Below are 22579 nucleotides of genomic sequence, written 5' to 3' on the forward strand. Positions count from 1 at the left end.
GTGTGTGTGTGTGTGTGTTTAATCATTTGAGGGACATATGTGCTAGAGGTGGAGATGGAGGTAGTTATGTGGCCTCAGTGGTTGGAGAAAGTTCAGGGAGCTGTTGTCTCTCCCAGCATTAAGAGGGCGCTCCTTCCGTGCTAAGGGATCTTTGCATGCGGCATGTGTTTGGAGTGCAATGCTGTATAGCAATGAGACCTAGACAATAAAGGAAGAGGATATTCGTAGGCTCAAACGTACAGAAATGACAACGATTAGATGTATGTGTAGTGCGTCATTGAATGCGAGGCCTGGTGGGGGGAACAGGACTGAGATTTAAGAGTTGAGAGGAAGGATGAAACTTGCAGTGTATTGGTGCTGTGATGAGGAGGGGTTGGTTGAGATGGTTTGGGCATGTTGAGAGGATGGAGGATGACATTTGGGTGCGGAAGCTGAGAAGTGTGAACGTTGGGGGTAGGGCTGCGAGAAGCAGGCCGAAAAATACCTAGGACGAGGTCATGGAATGAATGTAGAGTGTGGCCTCAGGGGTATGGGACTGAGTAGGGAGGCTGCCAGAAATCGAGCAGCATGGAGAGACGCCATTAGGTGACCAAGGCCGACGCGACGCATGCAGTCATGTTTGAGCCATTATAAACGATATACAGTACATATATATATATATATATATATATATATATATATATATATATATATATATATATATATGGTGTGTGCACGTGTGCACGTGAGAGAGAGAGAGAGAGAGAGAGAGAGAGAGAGAGAGAGAGAGAGAGAGAACCATGGAGACACGAGACATCCTTGTTTCATTCCAGCACTTGGATTTAAAAAAAAAAAAAAAAAAATCACTTCACATAGTCATATGCTGTCAATAGATCCATGAAGGCATGCAACTTCTTTCCATTCTCAGGATACTTTTCCATTAAACATCCTAGAATGAATATCTGCTCTACTGAACCCCCTTCCATCCTAAAGTCGTCCTGTTCTTCTTTAACTAATACCTCGATTATCTCCTTTAGTCTCTCGATAGGTATCCTACCATTTATCTTTCCTGTTACACTGAGAAATAAAAAAAACCCCATGATTGTCACAAATTTCACATTCGCCTTTTCTTTTTACTTTTTTTTTTATGCGAGAAAGAAGGAACCAAAGGCCATGAGCCCGCAGTAACAGTTCCCTCCGAGAGAAAAACAAAATACAATAGAGAGCCAAATTCAAGATCCGATCATTTTGAGATGCCTGGACACACTGCGTTTGAAAGACTAGAGATCATAGGCAGCAGGAAATACAGACAGAGGGAGACAAGTCCAGAGCTGACCTGTTGCATAAATGAAAGACTGGGAGTAACGGTTAACTCATGCATTAGAGAGTTGGACAGAAAAGGGATGAGAGTTTGCTGCCAGACAGGTGCTACGCGCCCGTCGTAGAGGTGGAGGAATGCAAGCAGACAGTTCAGAGGAGCAGTGACCATTAAAGTAGCGATAGAAAAGAGATAAAGATGCAACAGTGCGGCGAAGAGACAGAGGTTGAAGGGAGTCAGTAAGAGGAGGAGAGTTAATGAGACGAAAAGCCTTTGCCTCCACCCTGTTGAGAAGAGCTGTATGTGGGGAGCCTCCCCACACATGAGAGTTGTACTCCACACAGGGGCGGATAAAACCCCTGTATAGAGTCGGCAATTGTGCAGGGGTAAAGAAAGAGCGGAGTCGGCTTAGCACACCCAATCTCTTGGAAGCAGATTTTACAAGAGATGTAATATGATCTTTCCAAGATAAGTCCCGAGTAAATGAAACCCCAAGCATGTTCAAGGATGTTGCAGGATTAATCTGAATATTATTAAACATTAGTGGGTATACCTGTGGAAGATTTTGTCGGGTTGATAGGTGTAAGAACTGAGTCTTAGATGCATTAAAAACAACCATATTATTATTACCCCAGTCAGAGATACGAGCCAAGTCAGACATTAGGTGTGCCATAGCCTCATCCCTTCTTTGCTGAAGTAACTGTTGAGATGGGCGTTGCGGGAACCGAATGGAAAGGTGAAGGGTGGAGTCATCAGCGTATGAGTGGATAGGGTTAGATGTACAGCTTAGAAGATCATTGATGAATAAAAGGAAGAGAGTTGGTGATAGGACAGAGCCCTGAGGAACACCACTGTTGATAGATCTTTTTTTTTTTTTATGAGAGGAAGAAGGAACCAAAGGCCATGAGCCCGCAGTAACAGTTCCCTTCAAGAGAAAAACAAAATACAATAGAGAGCCAAATTCAAGATCCGATCATTTTGAGATGCCTGGACACACTACGTTTGAAAGACTGGAGATCATAGGCAGCAGGAAATACAGACAGAGGGAGACAGGTCCAGAGCTGACCTGTTGCATAAATGAAAGACTGGGAGTAACGGTTAACTCTTGCATTAGAGAGCTGGACAGAAAAGGGATGAGAGTTTACTGCCAGACGGGTACTACGCGCCCATCGTAGAGGTGGAGGAATGCAAGCAGAGTGTTCAGAGGAGCAGTCACCATTAAAGTAGCGATAGAAAAGAGATAAAGATGCAACAGTGCGGCGAAGAGACAGAGGTTGAAGGGAGTTAGTAAGAGGAGGAGAGTTAATGAGACGAAAAGCCTTTGACTCCACCCTATTGAGAAGAGCTGTATGTGGGGAGCCTCCCCACACATGAGAGTTGTACTCCACACAGGGGCGGATAAAACCCCTGTATAGAGTCAACAATTGTGCAGGGGTAAAGAAAGAGCGGAGTCGGCTTAGCACACCCAATCTCTTGGAAGCAGATTTTACAAGAGATGTAATATGATCTTTCCAAGATAAGTCCCGAGTAAATGAAACCCCAAGCATGTTCAAGGATGATGCAGGATTAAGCTGAATATTATTAAACATTAGTGGGTATACCTGTGGAAGATTTTGTCGGGTTGATAGGTGTAAGAACTGAGTCTTAGATGCATTAAAAACAACCATATTATTATTACCCCAGTCAGAGATACGAGCCAAGTCAGACATTAGGTGTGCCATAGCCTCATCCCTTCTTTGCTGAAGTAACTGTTGAGATGGGCGTTGCGGGAACCGAATGGAAAGGTGAAGGGTGAAGTCATCAGCGTATGAGTGGATAGGGTTAGATGTACAGCTTAGAAGATCATTGATGAATAAAAGGAAGAGAGTTGGTGATAGGACAGAGCCCTGAGGAACACCACTGTTGATAGATCTTTTTTTTTTTTTATGCGAGGAAGAAGGAACCAAAGGCCATGAGCCCGCAGTAACAGTTCCCTCCAAGAGAAAAACAAAATACAATAGAGAGCCAAATTCAAGATCCGATCATTTTGAGATGCCTGGACACACTACGTTTGAAAGACTGGAGATCATAGGCAGCAGGAAATACAGACAAAGGGAGACAGTTCCAGAGATGACCTGTTGCATAAATGAAAGACTGGGAGTAACGGTTAACTCTTGCATTAGAGAGCTGGACAGAAAAGGGATGAGAGTTTGCTGCCAGACAGGTGCTACGCGCCCGTCGTAGAGGTGGAGGAATGCAAGCAGACAGTTCAGAGAAGCAGTGACCATTAAAGTAGCGATAGAAAAGAGATTAAGATGCAACAGTGCGGCGAAGAGACAGAGGTTGAAGGGAGTCAGTAAGAGGAGGAGAGTTAATGAGACGAAAAGCGGCCATAGAACGACCAGAAAGGAAGCTAGCGATAAAGGCACAGATAGAAGGATAGAAACCGTAGGAGGGCAGTTTGGAAATTAAAGATTTATGCCAGATTCGATCGAAAGCCTTTTGAGATGTCAAGTGCAATGGCAAAGCTTTCGCCAAAGTCCCGAAAGGAGGATGACCAGGAGTCTGAAAGGTAGGTGAGAAGATCGCCAGTGGAGCGTCCCTGACGGAACCCGTACTGACGATCGGAAAGAAGGTTGTAATGGGAAAGATGCCTTCAATTTTTTCTATTGAGAATTGACTCGAAAACTTTTGAAATACAGGACGTTAAAGCAATTGGATGATAGTTGGAGGTTTGGGAGTGGTCACCCTTCTTTGGGACTGGCTGAATGAGAGCAAACTTCAAGCAAGAAGGAAAGGTACAAGTTGACAGACAAAGACGAAAGAGTTTGCCTAGGCAGGGTGTAGCACAGAAGCACAGTTCTTGAGAACAACAGGAGGGACCCCATCAGGCCCATATGCCTTGTTAGTACTGAGGCCAGTGATGGCAGAAAATACATCAACTGAAGAAATTTTAATATCAGCCATGAGGAAGTCAGAGGGGGGAAGTGATGGAGGAACATCGGACTAGGGGAACTTTATACCTGATTTCCAAAGTGAGAAGTAAAGCAAGGTGAAAATTAGTCATACTTTTGTGTCTGAATGTAAGCTACGTATCAGAATAGGTTTAATTCAGGACGAGCATAGGAGAGTGAGAAGAGGTGAAATACTAGGCGAACCAAATTATGTACCCGAGTATATTCATTTGGGACACAAGAGTTCGAATACAAATCGATACATGTCCATAACGTGGTCTGGGTCGTGAAAACATGAGGGTAGTGTTGCGTGAGGCGGTGATGTTGTCGCTGAGGTGATCGATAACTTTTGTGGCCGGTGGTGTTTATGGCCGTGTTTTGGTCCGTGGTGTTGTCATTGGTGCAGGGGGCTTCGTAACACTTCCATGTTAAACCTTAGTATTACGGTACCTTGTTCGGTATTTGTTTTATGCTAACAACTTCTGGGTGTTTGTTATAGGTGTTGATTTCATATCACTTCTTCCTCAGGTATTTTTTAAAGTATTACACCAAAATATGTTGTAGTGTTTTTCATTATTTCAGTAATATCTTTGAGTTTAGCTGTCGCTTTTGATGTAGGTGGTTTTGTAACACCTCCCTGGGTTATTTATTTTCCATATTAATCATCACAATCATCCCGGCATCTTTGTGAGGTATGGTCCAGAGAGTAAGAAATATCGTGATGAGGGAGAACTATCAAAAGACTTCCAGTTAAATGGACCACACTCATTCATCCATCATTCATACCCCCTGAATACCGACTTTCTCCTAGGCACTTAAGCGCTTCAGATTTTACATAGTACACTTTAATATTTTCTCACATTTGTCTTGTGTCTTTGGGTGTTGGTCTTGTGTCGTAGTTGTATTATCGTGTCTTGTGGAACTTCCTAGATCTTCTCAGCTGTTTATTTTGCATACCGGGTACGAGGTAAAGTCGTCGTTCTGAAGGTGCATCGATTCAGCGCTGCTCGCAAAGTACTTTACTTAAAGAACATAACCCCTTTCCACTGAACAGCGATGTGATCCTGCATGATCTTATATATATATATATATATATATATATATATATATATATATATATATATATATATATATATATATATATATATATATATAGCGTTGAGAAGATTAGTTAATTAATCAGTCACCTAATAGTCGGAGCTGTGCCCTTTAATTTCATCGCTACCTGTTTTTGTCTTGCTTTAACAAGTCCGGGGAAAAAAATCGATGTTATGAAAATCTTGGGGAAACATGCCACATACCATTTAACATTTTTACAGAACAACTGTTTGATGTGGCTCAAATTGGCTCGAATCGGCCAGAATCGAATTCTCTGGCCTTCTTCTAGCAGCTACCTGCATGCAAAAGTTCTGAATTATAGGTCAGCTGTAAGTATGTTCTAGAAGGAAAAAATAAAAGAATCGGAAGAGGAAAAAGGTGCTAAAAATTTTTACCATTCATCCCATGTAAAAGACATTGGAACTTAGATTATCATATGTTGGATTTTGTGTCGAAGATGCCAAATCTTGGGTAACCCTGAATGTCCTTTTGCATGTAATCGATAGTGCAGGAGAGGGACGCCTTCACGTGTTGGTTCTGATATGGCCTGACGGTGGAGCTGCCCTGTTGTACAGATATATGTCTCCCTTATCCTTCGATAGGAGGATGGTTGCACAAAAAGGGCAGTTTCGGCCTGAAGTCCTCTGGGCTCACGTACAGTTAAGTCTGGGGTTGCAGTTGATGTAAGCTGCTTCTATATTAGAATAATGCGTATAACATACAAGATAATTTTAAAGTGTAGTAGTAATACACAAATTACGTCGATATCAAAAGGATACAAATAATATACTAGAGAATATTAATAGCTTCGGTAGAGAGGTGGCGTACAGTCCTAATGGATCCAGGTTCGAATCCCTGCTGGGCCCTGGAACAGTTTAAAGATCTGAATTTCATAAAAGCAGACTTCATTGATCTACCAGAAGACCCGCCACGTGAAAATTTACCCCCGCTCGTACCAGTACACCAGTCCTGTACGAGACAGCTCTATCATGTATTCAGTATGGATGGTGGGTGTTTGCGCCGAAGTTGTGACATGTGGAGGTGTATGGAACGTATATGTAGAAGGACTGCAGGGCCTTGGGAACAGGCTGTGGCGCATATGCCCAGAGTCGGACACACGAAAAGAAATGTTATAGGTGCCAGGCATGTTGTCATAGAATGGCACAAATTAAAATGCAAAAGGCTATTAAGGTGTCACATGTACAATAAATCGCCCAGGATGAGATATTACGAAATCTCCCAAGCCGTCATACCGGATTGACTTGGCAACGCACGGCAACCTAGCAACGTATTTTTAGAAGTTATGTGAAGGTCACACATAGGCGGTAATACGAAGTAATGCCAACACAAAGGTTACCCTCCTGAGTACGAGATTGTCTTGTTAATTCTTACCATCACATGACTGCACTACACTCCAAGAACCTTCGCCTATACCCTTTAAAAGCCATCTTTTCCCACTCTTCCCCGGTTCCCTCAACTTTCTATGATTTTTTCATCTTTTCCTCCCATTTTCATCATAATATATTTAATCGTTTTCCATCAGTCTCCCTCCCTACTCCATAACATTCCCTTCCTTTCCCATCATGTTCTCTCTTTTTCCATCGTTTTCCCATTCCATCATTTTATCCTAGAACTTCATTTTTTCCTCCTTGTTCCATCTTTTCCCTCGTGTTCCGTCGCATTCCCTCCTTTTTCAATCGTTTCCACCCGCTCTCCATAACTCTCTCTCCCTATTCCAATATTCCTCTCTCTCTCTCTCTCTCAGGACCTGTAGGTGTGTAGCCGATATCTTTATTCCTCGTCATATTAGTGTTCATTGCTCTCATTTTCCCCCTACATTTCCCCTTCATAGCCTGTAATTTTCGTTTTTTTCTCTCTCTGTTTTCATTCCGTCAGTTTTCTCCCTGTTCCATCACTTCCTCTCTCCTTTCACTCCCTTCAAAATTCTCTAACCATTTCTCATCATATTCCTTCATTTTTCCCCACCCTGTTTCCTACTTCCTAATTTGCCCTTCCTACACCCTAATTTCCCTCCCTACTCCCAGGGGTGGCCCGAGGAGTTTGTGATTGGGGAGTGGAGTAACCTTAGTTGTGACCAATTCACCGCATGTTTGACCATCTCGATCATATGTGACCAACAGATTAGATATAGCACATCTGCTATTATAAGAAGTAAAAATAGCCCTAGGACAATATACAGTATATATATATATATATATATATATATATATATATATATATATATATATATATATATATATATAAAATCATCATCATCATCATCATCATCATCATCCATTACAAGTCCACTGCTGAACAAAGGCCTCCCTTAACCATCTCTACGAATTCCTTGACTGAGCCAGTCTTTGCGGCATTTTCCCTGCAAATTTCTGTACCTCATCTCTCCAAATTTTGTCGCCTTTTTCTGCTACGCTTACAATCTCTTGGTGTCCAGTCAGTTAACTTCTTGCTCCGTCGGTTATCCTATATTCTTGCTACATGGCCTGCCCACCTCCATTTCTGTTCTTTTATGACTCCTGTAATATCTCTGACTTTAGTCTGCTCTCTCACTCAAGTTGATCTTTTCATGTCTCTTAAAGATATTCCCAACACTGATCTTTCCATTGCTCTCAGAGAACGGATTAGTTTATTTTCCCTCGATTTTGTCAGTTTCCAAGTCTCACAACTGTACGTCATAGCTGGAATTATACATCGTTATATACTATTCGTTTCATACAAATTGGCAGGCTGCTTTTCATAATGTCTCTTATGTTTACCGAAAGCTTTCTATCCAATTGTAATGCGACTTTTTATTTCGCTATCATGATCTTCCATACCATGTTGAGTACACCGCTTCCCGTCCGATCAGCGAAGTTAAGCAACGTTGGGTTTGCTTAGTACTTGGATGGGTGACCGCCTTGGAACACCAGATGCTGTTGGCATAACGTTCTCCCTACGTGTGAAGTGGGGTTGGTGGAGGATTAGTGCCCCTCCCTGTAAAACAATTAACTCTAAGCCCTTGGCCAACCTGTTTGGGATACATGGCGTCTGGCAATGAATGCATGATGATCTTTAGTTAATTTTAGTATTTGTCCCATGTAATTATACTCCTCGACTTCAAGAAAATCTCCGCTTATTCTGATGACCCTCTTTGGTGTTTGTGGATTAAAAAATAGTTTTACTCCGGTTCATCTTTAGCTCAGCTTTGAGACTTTCTCCGTTCAGGTCATTTAACATTTCTTGCAATGTCTGCTGTTTCTGAGATTAGGACAATGTCATCTGCAAATTTTAAATGGTTTAACTTTTCTCCATCTACGTTCTCAGTCTTCTGAAAATACTTTCTAGGCGTGCTGTAAATAATTTTGGTGAAATTCTATCTCCCTGACGCATGCCCTTCTCAATCTTAATTTTTTCCGAGTCCTTATGTGATTTAACTGCAGCAGTTCCTTCTTTATACCGTATATGTTTGAACAGTTTTAGTAGTGTTCTCATTCACTCCTTGTTCTCGGCTCTCGCAGTGAATTTATAATTGCTGTGTGCTTCACTGAGTCGAAGGCCTTTTCGTAATCAACAAAAGCTAAGCACAGTGGTTTATTATATTCTGTAGTTTTTTCGATTAGCTGATTTATTATTGTAGATGATCAGTAGTCAAATACCCTCTTCGGAATCCTGCCTGTTCACGAGGTTGCTCTTCCAGATAAGAATAACACAATCACAAATGTCACAGTTATCAACATAGTAAATATTGGAAGTGACCATAGAATGGTGGGATGCACAGCCAGATTCAGTTTCAGAAGTGAAAGAAAGAAGATGATTAAAGTTAAAAAGATATGCCCGATAAAAGTAAGTGAAAACAAAGAAGCCTTTCAGTTGGAAATAAGGAACAGATATCAGGCTGTAAGTAATGAATCCTGAATGTGACATTGATTAGCTGAATGACAGAGTGACATAAGCGCTAGGAGAATCAGGAAAGCCTAATACAACCAAAGCCAAGCAGTATTCAGAAGACACTCGAGCTTATGAAAAAAAGAAATGAAATGAAAGTAAAAACAAAGATGAAATAAAACGAGTGGAATTAAATAAGCTTATCAACAAAAGCCAAAGAGAAGAAAAAAGAGAAAAATGGATCAGATCAAAGAAACCATCAAAAAAGGAAATAGTCTGAAACAGGTCCAAAATAAAATGGCATTAGGAAAGCAACAAATTACATCACTAAAAGACAAAAAACGGTGAAGTCATTAAATGGAGAGATAGGATGGTAAAGTGAGTTCAAGAATTATACAAAGAACTGTATGCATCAAAGACGGTAGTACCAACAGCAAACTTTTTTCTCGACACAAGTGAAATACCCGAGATACGGTAACACCAGACGAAGTAAATATTTCTCTTAAAAATATGAAAAGAGGGAATGCTCCAGAAGATGGATAGTAGCAGATTTGCAGTTGGATGCAGTAGAAATACAAAATAGGCTTGCTCACTTATTTACTCAGTGTATAAAAGAGAAGAAAATTCTCAAAACATGGTGTACTGCAATAGTTATTTTACTTTACAGGAAAGGTGACTCAGAAGATCTTAGTAGCAATCGACCCAGTACCTTATTATCAGTATTTACAAACTTCACTAAAGTCCTTACGAACAGAATATATATATATATATATATTGTACAAAGAACTGTAAGCATCAAAGACAGTAGTACCAACAGCAAACATTTCTCTTGACACAAGTGAAATACCTGAGATAACACCACCCACACACACACACACACACACACACACACACACACACACACACACACACACACACACACACACACACACACACACACACACACACACACACACACACACACACACACACACACACACACACACACACACACACACACACACACACACACACACACACACACACACACACACACACACACACACACACACACACACACACACACACACACACACACACACACACACACACACACACACACACACACACACACACACACACACACACACAAAGGAGTTAAGTAAACCATTATTTTTGATTTTCAAGAAATCCTTGAGTCAAGGTAAACTACCTGATATTTGGAAAAAAGCAAATATTGTCCCCTTATTCAAGAAAGGAAATAGACAAAATCCACTCAACTACCGACCAGTATCACTGACCAGTGTTGTAAGCAAGGTATTAGAAACGCTTATTAGAAAAGCTTGGGTAAATCATCTAGAAGAACACAGTATGATAACAGAAAGACAGTTTGGTTTCAGAAAAGGAAAATCATGTGTTACTAATCTGTTGAGCTACTATGACGGAGTAACAAACACAATACAGAAAAGGGAAGGATGGGTGGACAGTATCTATTTAGATTTCAAGAAAGCGTTTGACACAGTACCACACCAAAAACTTTTATGGAAACTGTACCATCAAGGAGGAATTCGAGGCAAACTGTTCTGTTGGATGCAAGACTTTCTCATAAAAAGAGAAATGAGGACAGTACTAAGAGGAAACTACTCATCATGGAAAGAAGTGACTAGTGGAGTACCACAGGGTTCAGTGCTGGCACCAATCATGTTTTTAGTGTATATAAATGATATAAACAGTAACACTGGAAATGAGAGCTATCTGAATATGTTTGCAGATGATGCAAAAATACAAAGGAGAATTACTAGCACAGACTCTTGTAGGGAGCTACAAGAAGAATTAAATAAACTTCATGAATGGAGTAGTACATGGCAAATGGAATTCAATGTGCACAAGTGTCATGTAATCAAGTTTGGTAAAAGTGGAAAAACACCTGATTGGGATTATAAGTTAGGAAATAAAACCCAATACACATCAGAAAGAGAGAAAGACCTAGGTGTGATTATCAGTAACAGACTATCTCCGGCTGACCACATCAGCGAGAAGGTACGGAACATGTATACATTCATTGCCAGGAAATAAAACCCAATACACATCAGAAAGAGAGAAAGACCTAGGTGTGATTATCAGTAACAGACTATCTCCGGCTGACCACATCAGCGAGAAGGTACGGAACATGTATACACTGCTTGCAAATATGAGAATAGCATTCACATACATAAATGAAGACATGCTAAGAAGGATAATAACATCATTCATTAGACCAACCCTGGAATATGCATCAGTAGTCTGGAGTCCTCATCTCAAAAAGCATATAGACAAGATTGAAAAAGTTCAAAGGGCCACTACAAGATGGATACCAAGCTTAATGGACCTAAGCTACGAAGGAAGACTAAATAAACTGAATCTACCAACACTACAGGAGAGAAGGAAAAGAGGTGACATGATAATGCTATATAAGTGCATATCAGGGAAGGAGAAAATAGACATAAATGATTACTTAACATATGGAGAAGCATCAGCAAGAGGACACTGCAAAAAACTGCATAAGAAGAGAGGTGATAAAGACGTAAGGAAATTCAGTTTCCCAAACAGAGCAATTGATCAATGGAATGCACTACCGAATGAAATAGTGTGTGCCAAAACAATTCACAAATTTAATGATATGTACGATAAATATGGTTTAAGACACGGGACAGTACGAGCTTGACTCATTCCTGTAAAGATACAATTAGGTAAGAACAATTAGGTAAGAACACACACACACATAAAAAGAGAACTGAGAATAGTACTAAGGGGAAACTACTCATCATGGAAAGAAGTGACTAGTGGAGTACCATAGGGTTCAGTGCTGGCACCAATCATGTTTTTAGTGTATATAAATGATATAAACAGTAACACTGGAAATGAAAGCTATCTGAATATGTTTGCGGATGATGCAAAAATACAAAGGAGAATTACTAACACAGACTCGTGTAAAGAGCTACAAGAAGAATTAAATAAACTCCATGAATGGAGTAATACATGGCAAATGGAATTCAATGTGGACAAGTGTCATGTAATCAAGTTTGGTAAAAGTGGAAAAAGACCTGATTGGGATTATACGTTAGGAAATAAAACCCTACACACATCAGAAAGAGAGAAGGACCTGGGTGTGATTATCAATAACAGACTATCTCCGGCTGACCACATCAGTGAGAAGGTACAGAACATGTATACATTGCTTGCAAATATGAGAACAGCATTCACATACATAAATGAAGACATGCTAAGAAGGATAATAACATCATTCATTAGACCAACCCAGGAGTATGCATCAGTAGACTGGAGTCCTCATCTAAAAAAACACATAGACAAGATTGAAAAAGTTCAAAGGGCCGCTACAAGATGGATACCAAGCTTAAGGGACCTAAGCTACGAAGGAAGACTAAATAAACTGAATCTACCAACACTACAGGAGAGAAGGAAAAGAGGTGACATGATAATGTTGTATAAATGCATATCAGGGAAGGAGAAAATAGACATAAATGATTACTTAACATATGGGGAAGCATCACCAAGAGGACACTGCAAAAAACTGCATAAGAAGAGAGGTGATAAAGACGTAAGGAAATTCAGTTTCCCAAACAGAGCAATTGATCAATGGAATGCACTGCCGAATGAAATAGTGTGTGCCAAAACAATTCACAAATTTAAGGATATGTACGATAAATATGGTTTAAGACACGGGACAGTACGAGCTTAACTCATTCCTGTAAAGATACAATTAGGTAAGAACACACACACACACACACACAGAGGGAGTCATCAGATGCAGACGTCTGACATTGGCGCTCCAGTACCGAACCAACACGGCCAGTGGCATTACCTAAATTAGTATCTTTGTATGAGTCAAGCTCTGTACCAGGTTAGACTAAATGATTTTTCATTATTAAAAGGAAAAAAATAATAAGTTTAAACAAGACTTGTACAAACAGAAAAGAAAACCGCGAGGAAAAAAATGCGCTGAGTCAGCTGGGTTTGTTTAGACTTCAGCAACGCGGGGAAAGTGTACATGCTCTGTAAGTACATACTCTGTTCTTTTAGTATTGCAAAATGGATACATACCTTAGTAAAACAAATTTGGAAAAGAAAAGGGATAAAAGTAAAATCAAAATGACGATTTCTACCAAGAACTGGTTGAAGTGGAGACTCACAATAGACTGGTTGAACGTGTTCACAAACTAGAAATGGCTTTCAAAAATGAAATTGATGAAATAAAGAAGCAAATGCACTTGCAAAAGGAAGAGATAGAAAAACTAGGAAGCGAGGCCAATAAGAAAGACACAACCATCAGTGAACTAACAGTGGAATTGAGTACGCTTAGGAAGAAAGTGAGTGAAATGGCAAGTACAGTAGTCAATCACGAGTGTTATGGAAGAGTTCAAAAATGACACAGAGACAATTAGGCAAGCAAGCAGTCTTATGGACCAGAGCAGTGATATTGAGGAGAAGATAACACAGGTGAATGAAGCTGTGCAAAGCTACAAAAATGATGTAGAAACCACATATGCTGAAATGGTGAAAGTAAAAAAAGACTTGGAAACAAGGGTGGAGGAAAAAAGCATTAAAAAGGAAGTGAAAAGAATAATCAAAAACAATCCAAAGTTAGTCAGAGAATCAGTAGAGATAAACAAATCTATAGTAATCACTGGTATGGAAGAGGAAGAAGTAAAAAACAAGATCACAAGAGACAAAAAGGAGATGGCAAATGTAATGAGCTTACTGAAAGAAGTATCAGAGGAAATCTGTAGTAAAGACATAGAGGAACACAAAAGGTTAGGGAAATATGAGAAAAGCAAGACAAGACCTCTAAAGGTGACTTTCCAGAGTGTAAACACTGTGGAAGAGATACTAAAAAATGCAAAGAATCTTATGGAAAAAGAGGAGTTCAAAAATGTATGGATAAAAAGATGCCTAACACAAGAGGAACTGGAATTACTGAAAGAGAAAAGGGAGGAAGCAAAAACAAAAAATGAGGGAAGATCAGAAGAGAAGAAGAAATTTTTTTACAAAGTAATAGGATTGCAGGTACGAAAGTGGTACACAAACAGGATGGAAGAAAAAGGAGGAAGGTAGTAGAACCATGTCATGACAAGTATATAAACAAAATGATAAAGTTGATGTTCTCAAATGTGGATGGAATGGTATCAAAATTACTAGAGATGAATGATTATGTCAGAGAAAATGAACCACAAATAATATACCTAACTGGAACAAAATTAACACAAAGAATATCCAATGACGTACTAAACTTAGAGGAATACAATATATGGAGAAGAGACAGAAATTTAAAAAAAGGAGGAGGAATTATAATATTAACTAAGAAAAATCTAAAAGTCAAGGAAATAAACCTAGATATACCATCACAAGTAGAACTGATTGCAGTAGAGATCAACACATCTGAAGGTAAAGTAATTGTAGCCAATTTGTACATGCCACCCAGATCAAACACATGGGAAAGAGACGAATATGAGGACCTGGCAGAGAGTACAATTCAAAGTATAAGATCATTACTACATAAAATGAAAGAGAAATCGGAAAGAATCATACTAATTGTGGATTTCAATACAAATATAAATTGGAATACTCTAGATATAATTAGCCAAGAAAGCTGTTGGGACCAAAAGCTTCTGGATCTAGTCCAAGAGTTTTTCCTAACGCAACATGTGAGGGAAACCACCAGAAAAAGAGGACTTGATGTACCTTCAGTACTAGATCTAATATTTACTAGGCAAGAAAATGATATTGACAGTTTAATATATCACCCTCCACTCGGCAAAAGCGATCATCCAGTACTAAATTATAACTTCAGGATAGCATATGACATAGTAAACAGCAATGACAGGTACAAAAAGAGCCTAAACTATAAAAAGGGAAATTATCAAGACCTAAAGAAGTATTTTGTAGAAGTTGATTGGGAAAATGAGCTAAGAGGACAAGATTTAAATGCTGTATATAAAAAATTCTGTGAATTTTATGAAATAGGAGTCCAGAAGTACATCCCACAGCACAAAGAAGCAGATAAGAAAATACAGAAATGGTTCAATACAGAATGTAAAAAATCAAAAGAAAGAAGAGATTTGTTGTGGAATAGATACAGAAGACACAATAGTGAAAGGGCGTATAATAATTACAAACAGGCAAGAAACGACTATACAAGAATAAGGAAGGAAGCCCAAAAACAGTTTGAGGAGGATATAATAAATAAAAGTAGTGATCAACCAAAGCTGTTTTACAGCTATATCAGAAGCAAAACCAAAGTAAAAGATATAATACAATCCATTACGGACGAGGGAATCACTTATACACAAGAGAAAGATATTTGTGAAGCACTAAATAAGAATTTCCAATTAGTTTTTACAGAAGAAAAAATTTTGAGAGGGACTATGTGGAACACGCATGTCCACACATACTACCATATATACAAATAGCAGAAAAAGTAATACAGGAGGAGTTAAGTAGATTAGACAGAGGAAAAGCAAGTGGTCCTGATGAAATTTCATGTTGGGTATTACGAGAATGTGCAAAGGAGTTAAGTAAACCATTATTTTTAATTTTCAAGAAATCCTTGAGTCAAGGTAAACTACCTGATATTTGGAAAAAAAGCAAATATTGTCCCCTTATTCAAGAAAGAAAATAGACAAAATCCACTCAACTACCGACCAGTATCACTGACCAGTGTTGTAAGCAAGGTATTAGAAAAGCTTATAAGAAAAGCTTGGGTAAATCATCTAGAAGAACACAGTATGATAACAGAAGGACAGTTTGGTTTCAGAAAAGGAAAATCATGTGTTACTAATCTGTTGAGCTACTATGACAGAATATCTATCTATCTATCTATCTATTGCCAGACGCCTCAATCCCGTTTGGGGTGGCCACAAACAAATCGCCTCCAAGTCGCCCTGTCCCCCGCTATTTCACTCCCCTGCTCCCAACTCACACCCCCCTCTCTCACATACCTCTCCACCCCGTCTCTCCATCTCATCCTCGGCTTCCCGCTCCCTCTTTCCCCCTCCACCTCACTCACATACACTCTCTTCGTCAGTCTTTGACCCTCCATCCTCTCCACATGGCCAATCCACCTCAGTGTGTTCCTCATAACGCTTCCTATCACATCCACATCAACACCACAACGCTCCTTTATATCCTCATTCGTCAGCCTGTCTCTCCATGTGACTCCACAGGCTCCTCTTAAATAACTCATTTCCACGGCTCTCACTCTTGACTTGTGTCCTTCCAACAACGTCCAAGCTTCACTTCCGTACGTTAGAGTTGGTATCAAAATACTGTCATGTAGTAACTTTTTCACTTCCATGCTCACTCCCCTGTTTCTTATCACTGCTTTCAAAGAACCAGCAACCTTTCTTCCCTGCTGTACCCTTTCAAGCACTTCACCCTCCAAACCTCCATCCTTACTCATCACACTACCCAAGTACTTAAACGTACTCACATTTTCCAATTCCTCACCATCCAACCTCGCTGTACATTCACTGACTTCATCTCTCTCAAAGACCATCACTTTACTCTTCCCTACATTCACCTTTAGATTCCGTTTCTTACACACTCTCTCAAACTCATCCACCAAGCCTTGCAGCTCCCCTTCGTCTTCACTCAACAACACGGTATCATCTGCAAACAACAGTACAGGGAGTTTCCAAACACTATCCTCTCTCACCAGGGCCACTGCAACATCCACTACCCTACCTTGTACCTCTTTTATTACCCCATCCATGTACAGATTGAACAACCATGGAGACATGACACATCCCTGTTTCAACCCAACTTTCAAAGAGAAAAATTCACTTAGTTCACCATCCACACGCACTGCAGCCTTCGCACCATCGTACATACTCTTCACAGCATTCAACAACTTCCCATCTATTCCATATATTCTTAACACTTTCCATAATCCTAGTCTATCCACCCTGTCATATGCTTTCTCAAAATCCATGAAAGCCGCATACAACTTCTTTCCCTTCTCTAGAAACTTTTCCACTAAAGATCTGAGAATGAATATCTGATCTACACAACCTCTTCCCTTCCTAAAGCCTCCCTGTTCTTCTCCAACTAATTTCTCTGTTCTTTCTCTAACTCTGTCAATAAGTATCCTACCATATACTTTTCCTATTATACTAAGAAGACAAATGCCCCTATGATTACCACACACTTCTTTTTCCCCTTTTCCTTTGTACAAGGGATTAATTGTACCTGACTTCCAATCCTCCGGGACTCTACCTTCCTCCCAGGCCAATCTGCACATCTTCCACATCCATTCTACTACTATCTCTCCCCCATGCTTCAGCATTTCACCACACACTCCATCAATTCCTGGGGCTTTCCCTGATTTAACTTTCTTCATTGCTTCCACAACTTCTATCCTACTGATTTCTTCCTGTCTTCTCACCTCCCTCCTTCTTCCAGCCATTCCCCAGCCACTTATACTCGCATTACTTCCATCCTCCACGTTCAACAATTCCTTAAAGTGTTCTCTCCATCTGCTCACTTTTTCTCCCTTCTCCACTAGTAATCTACCATTTTTATCTTTCACTCCCCTGCTAACTCCACTTCCACCCTGTCCTACTCTTTTCACCTCTTTCCAGAACATTTTCTTACAGTCCCTCCACTTTACACTCAAATTCCTTCCAAATTCCTCATCCACTCTCTTCTTACTCTCTCTTACTAATCTTTTCACCTCTCTCTTTCTTTCTACATATAACTCTCTCATCCGCCTCTCATCTTCTTCCACGCCCCTATTTCTCATCCATTCATTGTATGCTTTCTTCTTTTGTGCCACAGCCCGTTTCACCTCTTCAGTCCACCACGCTGTTCCTTGCACCCCCCTCCGTCTTCTCTTCCTTCCACACACCACATCACGTGCTGCACATATTTCTTCTGTAAATATTCTACACACACCTTCCACGTCCCCCATCTGCTCCAACTCATATTTGCCCAATCGTTCCTCCACTTCTCTCTTATACTCTGCCTTTTTCTCATCCTCTTGTAACCTTTCCACTCTCCTTGCAACTACTCCTTCCTCTCGTCTTTCCCTTCTTCTATTCCTCCATCTTACTTGAACTTTAACTCTGGCCACCACCAAGTAGTGGTCAGAAAGTCCACTCCCCCAACCTCTATAAACTCTTGCATCCAATATACATCTTCGCATCCTTTCATCCACACACACACATAATCAATCATTGCCTTCCTTTCACTCAATTCACCACCCACCCTTCTCATCACTCGCCATGTATACCTGTGGATCATTTTATGCCTGAAGAGGGTATTGGCTATCACCAACCCCCTCCCAGCACAAATGTCCACTAACGCACTCCCATTCTCATCTATCTCAGCAGGCACACCCCACTCACCAACTATTCCATCCACCTTCACATTCCCAACTTTACCATTCATATCACCAATCAAAAACACTCTATCATTCCTTCCAAACTTTTCCATGCACACTTCTACATTTGTCCAGAACTCTTCTCTCACTCTTCTAGCACGATCTTGCGTTGGCGCATACACACACACAATCGCCCACATTTGTATTCCAACTTTCAACTTTACCCACACAATCCTTGATCCAACTGATCCATACTGTCTTATGCTCCTCTTCCATCTTTTACTCACAACTATACATACTCCTTCCTTTGCCCTCTCATTCTCACCTACTCCTGCACATATACCCCATCCATACTCCCATTCTCTCACACTTTCTCCTCTCCATTTTGTTTCAGTTATTCCACATACATCCACTTTCGCATCCTCAAGCACCTGGACAATCTCTCTCTCTTTCACCTCATCATTTGCTCCCCTTACATTCCACATTCCAATTGTAATGTCCTTTGTCCGGTCCTTGGTCGTCAACGTTTGGTCAGTCCTTGTCCGAGGCTTATTGTTTGTTTTTTTAGTTAGTTGTTTTCCGGGGAGGGGCACTAACCCTTCGCCAAACACAATACAGGAAAGGGAAGGATGGGTGGACAATATCTATTTAGATTTCAAGAAAGCTTTTGACACAGTACCACACCAAAGACTTTTATGGAAACTGTACCATCAAGGAGGAATTCGAGGCAAACTGTTTTGTTGGATGCAAGACTTTCTCATAAAAAGAGAAATGAAGACAGTACTAAGAGGAAACTACTCATCATGGAAAGAAGTGACTAGTGGAGTACCACAGGGTTCAATGCTGGCACCAATCATGTTTTTAGTGTATATAAATGATATAAACAGTAACACTGGAAATGAGAGCTATCTGAATATGTTTGCAGATGATGCAAAAATACAAAGGAGAATTACTAGCACAGACTCTTGTAGGGAGCTACAAGAAGAATTAAATAAACTTCATGAATGGAGTAGTACATGGCAAATGGAATTCAATGTGGACAAGTGTCATGTAATCAAGTTTGGTAAAAGTGGAAAAAGACCTGATTGAGATTATAAGTTAGGAATTAAAACCTTATACACATCAGAAAGAGAGAAAGACCTAGGTGTGATTATCAATAACAGACTATCTCCTGCTGACCACATCAGCGAGAATGTACTTAACATATGGAGAAGCATCAGCAAGAGGACACTGCAAAAAACTGCATAAGAAGGGAGGTGATAAAGACGTAAGGAAATTCAGTTTCCCAAACAGAGCAATTGATCAATGGAATGCTCTACCGAATGAAATAGTGTGTGCCAAAACAATTCACAGATTTAAGGATATGTACGATAAATATGGTTTAAGACACGGGACAGTACGAGCTTGACTCATTCCTGTAAAGATACAATTAGGTAAGAACAATTAGGTACGTAAGAACACACACACACACTACAAATGCACCCTGATGATTTAACTGTGAATATTCAATGGACTTCAAAATATACCCAACTCTGTTTGTTGGAAATGCAGCCTGTCTCTCTCTCTGTCTTTTTTTTTTTTTTTTTGACCAACTGTGTGAACGTTTGACCAACTCTGAGCCAAGTACTAGGGGGTGCTTCCCCACCTCCCGGTCGGGCCATCCCAGTTTTAACTTAAAGTCACCTGAACTTGGACCCAAGCCTGACTTATTGTTGACAATAAATAGACACCATGTAAATTATTTAGTAGTCTGATTAAATTAACTGACCCAGTCATGACATTTGGAGTTATTTATGACCAGACCAGTAGCAGGAGTGCATACAGATTTGCCAGCCAACCCCCTCCCCCTCCCTCCTCCCGCCACCGTTCCATGGGTGATGGGGGTCCAGGTCCAGGCACCTTGATTAATATGGTACTTGATTTTGGCTTCGACTATTCTCCTGACAGGAGGGAAACTAGGGTATTTTGTATTTTGTCCTCTAAGTATATATTAAAACGAAAAAACTTATGTACAAATGTATTTTGTCCTCGGAGACCTCTCCTTTTATGTAAAAAAAAAAAAAAAAAAAGTCCCTACTCTTCACTTGACCAAATCAGCAATTTCTTGACCAGCTCAAACAAACATGGGGGGACTCCCCCCACCCCACCCCCGGTCGAGACATCCCTGCCTACTCCATTTTCTGTCCATATTCCATCATTTTTCCTCCCTCCTCCATCAGGTTCCCTCCATATTCTTAATTTTCCCTCCCTTTCCCTCCAAATGGCATATGTCCCTCCCTACTCCATTATTTTCCCCTCCCAGCTTCATCATTTTCCAACTATGCACCAGCATTTTCCCTCCCTGCTTCATCATTTTCCTTCCATTCCTTATTCCATCACCACCATCCCTTCCTCCTCCATCACCATCCCCCCCCCCCCCTGCTCTATCATCTCTCTCTGTTTCTTCCCTTGTCTTTATAATGTTGACTGCCAAAGTGGACCCTGGCCAAGACATCACTCTCGCCATGTCTCTTTAGTCCACCCTACACTCATCAATTTCTCCCCCCCCCCCTCTCTCCCTCTCTCTCTCTCTCTCTCTCTCTCTCTCTCTCTCCCCACACACATTCTTTTTTGAGAGTGATAACCAGAATTAACCCTTCCCCATGCTGGCTAAATATGAATCAGAAAGTGGTGTCTATAGTGAGGATGGTGTCTGTGGAAATGGAAATGTTTTTGTAGCTTATTTTGGCCAATGTGTGGGTCTAACTTTTTTTTTTTTTTCTTTATGCCTGCGACTTTGGGCATTGGCTCTAACAGTCCCTTCCCTGAGGCCCAGCAGTCCTCCTACGTACCATACCCCACATGTTACTTCTTCGGCGCTGACACCCATCCTTCATATTGAATACATTTTGAATACCGTCCACTGTACTTTTTTTTTTCTAACTTTGCATAAAATTCCAATCTGGCTGTCTTGAATGCAGAGTTGAAGTTATATAATAACACTAGAATAAGACGCTAATCGCAAAGATATGCTGTGGAAAGGATGTAGAGCCGTAGAATTATTGTCTTGTTCTGCCACAAACTGCAAAAGGGCGAAACTCTGGTCAAAGTTCAAGTGAAAGAACTAGAGGTACGCTGATGACTACGCTTCTTTGGACTGGTTACATTTTTTTTTTTTTTTTTCAGGTGCACTGACGACCGTGTACGCGTCTGTATGGTGCCTAGGCAGTGTGTGGATCTGGAGGGTGTTGGCTGTTTACTGCGGCGTCTCACTGTGGTGTCTCTATAAGGTAACATTTTATCTCGATTACGTACCGAGAGCCTTTTTACTTCTTAGTTATGTACCTACAATCAAACCACGTTTTCATTACTCATTTAGTCACACTTGTCTACGTCAGTTACATATTTTCAGTGACACTTCGTCATAGTTACGACGGTATTTACATAAACACTACGTCATAGTTACATTCACAGTATAAAAATCCATCGCCTAATTTTTGTGTAATTTCATTATATATATTTTACCCATCCACTTCAGCGTTATATTTTAGGGTTACACAAAGATACATAATTTTTGCACATAATTTCAGTATTTTACTATATAAATTCTTGTTTTACCGTACACTATTTCAGGTATATACATGTTTTTACTCATCTAAAATACTATAGCACTAGCCGTGTGTGTGTGTGTGTGTGTGTGTGTGTGTGTGTGTGTGTGTGTGTGTGTATTTACCTATTTGTATTTTACCTATTTGTAGTATACAGGAATTGAGCAATGCTCGTGTTGTCCTGTCTCCATATCCACATTTATCAAGTCTGCCTTTACACACATGAATGTTTTTCTCATGCACCACTTCTTTGTCTGAGTCGTTCTAAATATTTAAGAATATACCTAATTGTGATATACACGGAATGTACTATGCTCGTGGGTTTCCGTCGCTGTTTCTCAATAAGTCGAATTTAACTTTAAACTCGTTTAAGTTTTTAGACTGGACGATCTCTTTGTCCAGGCTATTCCATAAGTCTATACTT

General features: G+C 40.3%; 1 protein-coding gene and 1 pseudogene across 1 annotated transcript in view; both read left to right on the forward strand.

The window, feature by feature from the left end:
• LOC145403728 (progestin and adipoQ receptor family member 4) overlaps positions 1-22579 on the forward strand; it is a 98809-nt gene that overhangs the window by 49374 nt on the left and 26856 nt on the right. The window contains exon 3 of the mRNA XM_080275408.1: positions 21734-21837. Coding sequence (XP_080131534.1) covers positions 21734-21837 — 104 coding nt within the window. The remainder of the gene's footprint in view (positions 1-21733; positions 21838-22579) is intronic.
• On the forward strand, positions 8152-8270 carry LOC145403851 (5S ribosomal RNA; annotated as a pseudogene).

The sequence above is a fragment of the Coenobita brevimanus genome, chromosome 61 (assembly GCF_032717465.1).
Source record: "Coenobita brevimanus isolate Jiangsu-jjx chromosome 61, ASM3271746v2, whole genome shotgun sequence".
NCBI classification, from domain to species: Eukaryota; Metazoa; Arthropoda; class Malacostraca; order Decapoda; family Coenobitidae; genus Coenobita; species Coenobita brevimanus.